Source organism: Sinocyclocheilus grahami, unplaced genomic scaffold (assembly GCF_001515645.1).
Source record: "Sinocyclocheilus grahami isolate Dianchi unplaced genomic scaffold, SAMN03320097.WGS_v1.1 scaffold1887.1, whole genome shotgun sequence".
Lineage (NCBI taxonomy): Eukaryota > Metazoa > Chordata > Actinopteri > Cypriniformes > Cyprinidae > Sinocyclocheilus > Sinocyclocheilus grahami.
In genome coordinates, this window is record NW_015507066.1 from 12118 (window position 1) to 19273 (window position 7156).

Sequence of the window (7156 nt, forward strand, 5' to 3'; positions counted from 1 at the left end):
CAGTTTCCCAGATCAAGTGCTCTTTATCAGACATTTGAGTTTTATTTATTTATTAATGATTAAGTTGAATTACTTTGAATAATTTAATTATATTTGTGCAAACATACCAGACATAGGTCAAACCATTGACGAATTTGGCTGACTTATAAAAGGCAGAAGTGGTTCTAAATAAAGAGCCGTTTGGGAGCCGAAAGAGCTGGTTATTTTTGCTGAGCTGATCCAAATGATCCGCATCCATAAAAAGAGTAAGAATTCCCATCACTAGTAGACAGCTTCTTTGTCTCTGAGAGGGATTTGCAAGTTGGCGCCTTTCGGTTCCAGCGTTTTGATTGACCGATGCTGTGGCCATTGCATGGCCCCTCTCTGGCATGAGGTCTATTTGCATAGCTTAAAGTCCACGTCTAGAACAATGTCTTTAAGGTTTTTCTTATGCAGTATTCACTTTTCAAAACAATTCCAGATTAACCTACACACTGTGCTAAAAATATGAAGACCAAACATCAATGAGTAATGCTGAACATTGACCCATGCATTCATATATGCAGTATATATCTTAATAGGTAAGGTTGCATACATTGTTGTATCACAAACAGCACTCATTAAGTATATACAGTTCTGTAAACGGAAATGAAGAAGGTTTATTCGATATTGTGTCCATTTTTTTGTGGACGCATGTGTGTGTGTGTGTGTGTGAGTGAGTGAGTGAGTGTGTGTGTGGGTGTGTGTGTGGTTTCACAGAAGCACATTACACTCTGGATATAGCTGCCGGAAAGTGTTAAGACATTTATTAATTCCTCTTTGAGCTGTGCTCACAAGTCTCTTAAACGCTTTTCCTGGTGAGTGTTTGTTCTTGAATTTGTACATTTTAATAGCAATATATCTATGTCTGTGTGTGTAAATCTGTATTTGTTTCCACTTCCTCCCCAAATGAACTGCAGTGTGTCAAAATGATTGTCATTATAAGCATACTTTGGTTTTGTTATTTGTCTTCTTCTATTTGCATTAGCAATGGTTTTTCAATAGAATTAAACAGGAGATTCTTTGTAAAGTGCAATGGTGTGTTCATCATAACTCATTAATTTTCTAAGTGAACATAAACATTTATTCCATTATGTCAGTGTAGTTGTGCTGTTCGTAGTTCTATGTGGATAAACTGTTCAAGTAGTTTCCAATACTGTGTTCAGCTGTATTGACGTTCTTCCTCCAGGTATCAAGATGAACACGAGTCAGGTGAACGCTTCACTCAAGTGCGAGAGGGACACTAGAGTAACGTCTGTTCTCTTCCCTTGCCTGTACGCGGCTCTCTTTCTGGTGGCTTTTGTGTTGAACAGTCTGGCCGTCTGGATCTTCTTCCAAATCAGCAGCAGCTCAACGTTTGTCGTGTACCTGAAGAATGTAGTCGTGGCCGATCTATTGATGACCCTTACTGTGCCTGTGAAGGTGCTGACCGATGCGGGCTTGGGTTCCTGGCAGCTCCGGGCTTTTCATTGCCGGTACTCAGCTGTGCTCTTCTATATCACTATGTACATCAGCATCCTCCTCCTCGGATTGATCAGCTTGGACCGCTACCTAAAGATCGTGCATCCGTTTGGGAAATGTGCTCTTCAGAGGGTCAGAGTAGGTCGGATACTGTGCGCAGTTATCTGGGTGGTTATGTTGTCGCTGGCTCTGCCGAACGTCATCCTGAGTAACGAAATGCCACAGATTTCTTCTGGTGCTAGGCTGCGATGCACCAAGATGAAGGGGAAGATGGGACTCCTGTGGCATGAAGGCTTTAACTACTTCTGCCAGGTTGTTTTTTGGGGTACATTAGCACTTATGGTCGTCTGCTACACCTTCATCAGCAGGAAAGTGTTTGAATCGTACCGTGCGTCACAAAGCAGCAGTGACACAGCCAGCAAACAGACCACATCTAAGGTATAGTGCACTTTCTGTTACCTCTCTATGCACCCCCGAGAGTGCACGCACTGAAGTTCTGTAAAGACGCAGGTAATGGGAGATAGCATGTGCTGTGGATAATGACTCAGTGTTGTTACTGCACATATGTATGGTTATTCATTGCAGTGTTTCCCGACCCTGTTCCTGGAGGCACACCAACACTACATTTTGGACGTCTCCCTTTCTGACTCATCCATTTCAGGTCTTGGAGTTAAGTTCAAACTAAAGTGTTAAGTTTAGAAATGTGTACTGTTGGTGTGCCTCCAGGAACAGCGGTGGGAAACTTTAATTCAGGGGAATGATGTAGATTAATATAAAGGCATGCTATGTGTCAAATCAGTTAAATCTGTGTCTATATTGCATGATCAAACCTTAATATCAAACCTATATCATGAATTTGGAGATTTTAGAGAAATGCTTAATAAATGCATTATGCGGTAACTAAACCTATTAGATTTTAGCCGACTAAAATTTGACGACTAAAACTAGACTAAAACAAAAAAAAATTCTGATGCCTAAAATATGACTAAAACTAAATGGCATTTTAGTCAAAAGACTATGACTAAGAATAAATCCAAATTTGCTGTCAAAATTAACACTGTTTGGCCATTTCTTGTGTTACTCGGAGGGGATTGGGCAAGTGAGACCCCATCACGTCAGTATCAACCCTTCAAGGAACGAGGGTTACATATGTAACTGAGATGTTCTGTGAGCACATGAATGCTTTGGTGTTGGTAGTGTTGCCATAGAAACACATAATTCAGCTCATAGTAGAATGCTACATGCTGTCATCTTGGAATTCCGGTAATTACGACATGGCGTGAATGCAGCTATTCACCATGTTGTCACAGTCACGTGACCTATCAGCACCAGTTGCGTCACTCACTGCCATTCAGAAATCCTCTCCTTTGGCTTCTTGGCATTTGTAAAGCGTCCATCACCAAGTAGTAGGTCATCTGGGCAGTTTTTGCCTACTGTTTTTCGAAAACTATGAATTGACAGATACATGTTCCAGCTGTGCGGAATCAGTCTTATGTAAGTTATTAGCCTGGAAATGCCTACTTAGACAGGAAGAGGCTGGCATGTCAAGCAATCAACTGTAATTTGATTTGTTTTTACTTCTGGTATTGGTTTCGTTAGAATATCAGGCCACACAAAATGAATACCCATGGATCCCGATGATATATTGAGGTCATATGAAGCGAAGCGATCGGTCTGTGTAAGAAGCTGAACATTATATACAACATTATCACCTGTAATTCAGAGCCTCAGGCAAACGGGGAAGTTTAGTTTTAAAGGGGTCATGAAATGGAGAATCAAAATGTTCTTGATATTTACAGTGTGTGTGTGTGTGTGTGTGTGTGTGTGTGTGTGTGTGTGTGTGTGTGACAGATGCTGGAGTATCGGGTCTCTCCGGCCTGCTGGATGTTCTTACACACACTGATAACAGCGAGACACTGTTCTCCTCATGCACTGGAGAGCTGATTTGCTGGTGTCTCTGCGCAGATATAATGTTATAAAGTTACACATAAACTCAAGGCCACTTTGTCTGGACGGTTACTTTACAGTTCAGTTACCGTAAGTAGTGCAACTAAGATTTCAGTAATAATATTACAGTTACCATAAAACAGCTCGTTACATCACTTTTGATGCCTCAACCCCTACTGATCTGAAATCCAACAATTCCTAGATTTATTTTCACAGTTCACGACTCGCGCAGGCACATGAAGTCAGCAGTGCATCAGGAAAGCTTGGGATATGGAGAAGCTTACATTCAGGCCACGGAAATGTTGCCATTACACTGATTTTGTCAGGAGAAAAGCTGATCTGAACACAGATGTGTAAGCTGTGGCATTACTTTACTCTGGCATTACACGGCATCCCTCTGATCCCCATATAAATGATATTACTATAATCAAAAATCTTATGAACTTATGTGATTTATTTTGATAAAATACTTAATGAAAAATAATCATATATGGGTAAACAGAGAAATTATAGCTACAATTAGCTTCAAGCTACACATGACAATTAATACTTTTACACTTTTCAATGGTGAAAAGTCATCATCAATCACCATTGAGTGCTTCTAATAACTTCAGACTGCGATCCAGTGTAGATTTTGGTCAAATGATATGTTAGTAACAGAAATATTAGTTAGGCAGATAGTAACATTTTAGAAGAATTGTATGGGGAAGATACATAATTACAACTTCAGTGGGGCGTGAAGGAAAAGTAATGTAACTAGCAGTGTAACTAATTACTGTTGCCAGATAGTGATAAGTAAAGTAACAATATTACTTTTGAAAGGAGTAACTAGTAACGAGTAATAATTAGATTTTTGGAGTAACGAGCCCAACACTGTCTCTGGCATGCAATGTTATGCACATGATAGTTATACATAGTGTAATGTTATGCACTGCGCACAGTAACGCAATATTGTAATGCATTACTCTTAAAAGTAACTTTCCCCGACACTGGCTATACATAGTGTAATGTTATGCACTGCGCACGGTGTTGTGAGGGGCGGGGCCAACGCGAACGCGTTCTCGCGGTGAGGAGCGTCGATAGGGGCCGCGGCGCGTCCTTCTGCGGAGCGTCAGTGCGGCACGATGTTCAACAGCCTCCTGACACAGATCGACGACGAGCGCTTCTTCGCGTAAGCCTCACACTTTTATATCAGACAGTCTGAGAATATAACCCTAGTGACCTAGTTTTACAATAAAGTCGAAAAACATATCAGTGTATGAGCTATTAAGTGCGTCAAAATGTTTTTAGTGCTATAATGCTATTGTGCTGTTTTTATTTATTTATTGCTGACTGATATGCCATACGCAAATGTAACATGTACTAAATTAACATGTATGGTCTCATGAAGTAACAACATACATGAAACCTAATAGAACAAATTGGAACAATGTTTTGTTAACAGACATATCTAGCCTATACAGATATATATGGTATGAATGTGTAATACCTATCCTTTGTAAAACCGGTCAATGATAATCAAATGTTGATATTATTTAAGTATACAAAATATGAACACACACATTTTGCTATGGTGATTTTATACAGTATACGTTATAAACTTATATCTTCATCTACCCAGAGAATGTGTGTACAGTATGTGAGAATTATAGGTAACACATATGGCAATATCACTCTTGATATAGAGCAATATATGTCGTATACTGCATGTCCGTATGGGATCATAAGCCCTCAACACTGCTTTGTTATTAGTACAATAAATCTGGATTTGTTTTCAGCTGGTGTGTCTTTCAATCAGCTGTTACTGTACATGTCCTTAACCCAGTCCATGCAGGCTCACATATAAACAGGAGTGTCAGTCTTACAGTCCTTTAGTTTAACTCAGAGTCACTGTAGAGGTCAATGCACGGGTCTACATTGGCCCGACAGTATGGAAAATGATAAGCATGACACAGACTGATTGGGACAGTTTGGATGACTCTCAACAGTCAGTGATTCACTGCACGGCACACACAAATCATGTCTATCCTCACTGTGAATCTGTATTTAATGTAGTCTGGGTCATATTTTCTTTCTCATGGTTTTTGAGAACGAGGGCATGTCTGGTGTCGCGACTCATCCGAACTGAACAAGATCTATGATTGTCACTCCTCTCTCTAGTTGAGAAGCACTGTTGCAACAATCAGAGCAATATTACCAACACAATGATATTTTTTATTAATTGTATTCTGTCTGGTCTCCTTCTTTAGCGACCCGTTCCAGGTGCATCATGAGCGCCAGCGGCAGATGATGAGGGGTTTCTCTGACCCCTTCGGTCAGGGCTTCATGCCCAGCATCACAGACGGACGTCACAGGGGTCACAGGGCCGCGGCTCAACCCAACACCAGCCCGAACGCCCGCAGCGACCCAGTGAGTGCCGGAGTTTGCTTTTGCTTGTCTTTCTTAATGCAAACTGCTTATTCTTCCTTCAGACTGTGTTGTCTAATCTCATTGATCCCGGAGCGGTTTATACACTTGGCACTTCCCATTCTAGATGCACATGATCAGGGTTTGCAATTAACAGCTTTTTACTTTTCACAAGTTATGTTCACTCATTCATTTCTTGGGGAAGTTCATGCAGGCCAAATCTGCGCAGGTTTAGCACACATGCTGAACTCGTGAGACATTATCGAGACATTATCAAGTATATTGCAAAAACCAAACAAAACACACCTACAGAGGCGTGCGTGCATACGAGACTACGTGATGAAGTCTGGTTAGACAACACAGGATTTAGTGAAAGGATTTAGAGTGCGCTCTTTCACTGCATGATTCAGTCTATTAATATGCATTAAGAATGATCACATAATTCAAGATAAGTGGGCAGAAAATGTATATATTTATATCATGTCATACAGTTCATCAATATCACACGAAGAGTGCCGTTTTGTTTTTTTTTATAAAGCATGGTTACAAATGTGATATTGATTTTATACAACTGTAAGGGAAACAGGTCAATAATTTAGCTCAAAGGAAATCATTTAAGATTTTAAAGGGAACTCCACTATTAATATGCAAGGGAATTAGGACAGAATCACTGTTTTACGGCGGATCACTGAGACGGCCAGCGAGTCAGTGAGCGAGCCGTATGACAGCAATTCTGCAATGGATATCTATATCCAAAATATAGTGAAAACACTATTAATTAGCACATGTAACAAGATCGGCAGATTAAGACATTAACTTGTGAGCACAAAACACAAGATACTTCTCTTTTCCATATAAATAAGGCTTTATTGGATAAATCTAAGACATATAAACTAATCTAACACACGCATTCACACACAAGTTGCAGAAAGAGAGAAAGTGAGGAAAATAATTAGTTTAAGAGAATGAAAATGTGAAATCCCAAGTTACAGCAATATGTGCCATTGTATAGATCTGAACAACCATCAATCACTTAATTAACCCTCGCACTGAATTCCTCAATGAGGTTAAAATTGAGATTAAATGCACCAGTTCAGCTCTCTGGAGTACTTGCGTTTCTGTGTCGGGGGTTCCCTTCCTTGTCTGCTGAAAGGGGTTTCCCGAGGTTGCTGATTGGCTGGAGGTTCAGTCTTGGGAAGCCAGTGATTGGGCGTTGGCTGGCGACGCGGAGCTGTGGTCTGCAGTTGAAGATTAGACAGCACTCTTCTGGAAGATGCGGCGTTAGGCAAACTTAACTCAAAACACGAAACTCTCAACGGAAAAT

At 40.4% G+C, this 7156-nt stretch overlaps 2 protein-coding genes across 2 annotated transcripts in view; both read left to right on the forward strand.

Annotated features, from left to right (window-relative positions):
- The first annotated feature begins 826 nt into the window (after positions 1-826).
- Positions 827-1923, forward strand: LOC107573188 (P2Y purinoceptor 13-like). The gene is made up of 2 exons (XM_016259637.1): positions 827-836; positions 1208-1923. The coding sequence occupies exon 2, from the start codon at positions 1216-1218 to the stop codon at positions 1921-1923; it is 708 nt and encodes a 235-aa protein (XP_016115123.1). The 5' UTR covers positions 827-836; positions 1208-1215.
- A 2564-nt stretch (positions 1924-4487) lies between these two features.
- Positions 4488-7156, forward strand: part of LOC107573179 (myeloid leukemia factor 1-like) — an 18179-nt gene continuing 15510 nt past the window's right edge. The window contains exons 1-2 of the mRNA XM_016259626.1: positions 4488-4597; positions 5676-5835. Of these exons, the coding sequence (XP_016115112.1) occupies positions 4551-4597; positions 5676-5835 (207 nt within the window). The 5' untranslated portion in view covers positions 4488-4550. The remainder of the gene's footprint in view (positions 4598-5675; positions 5836-7156) is intronic.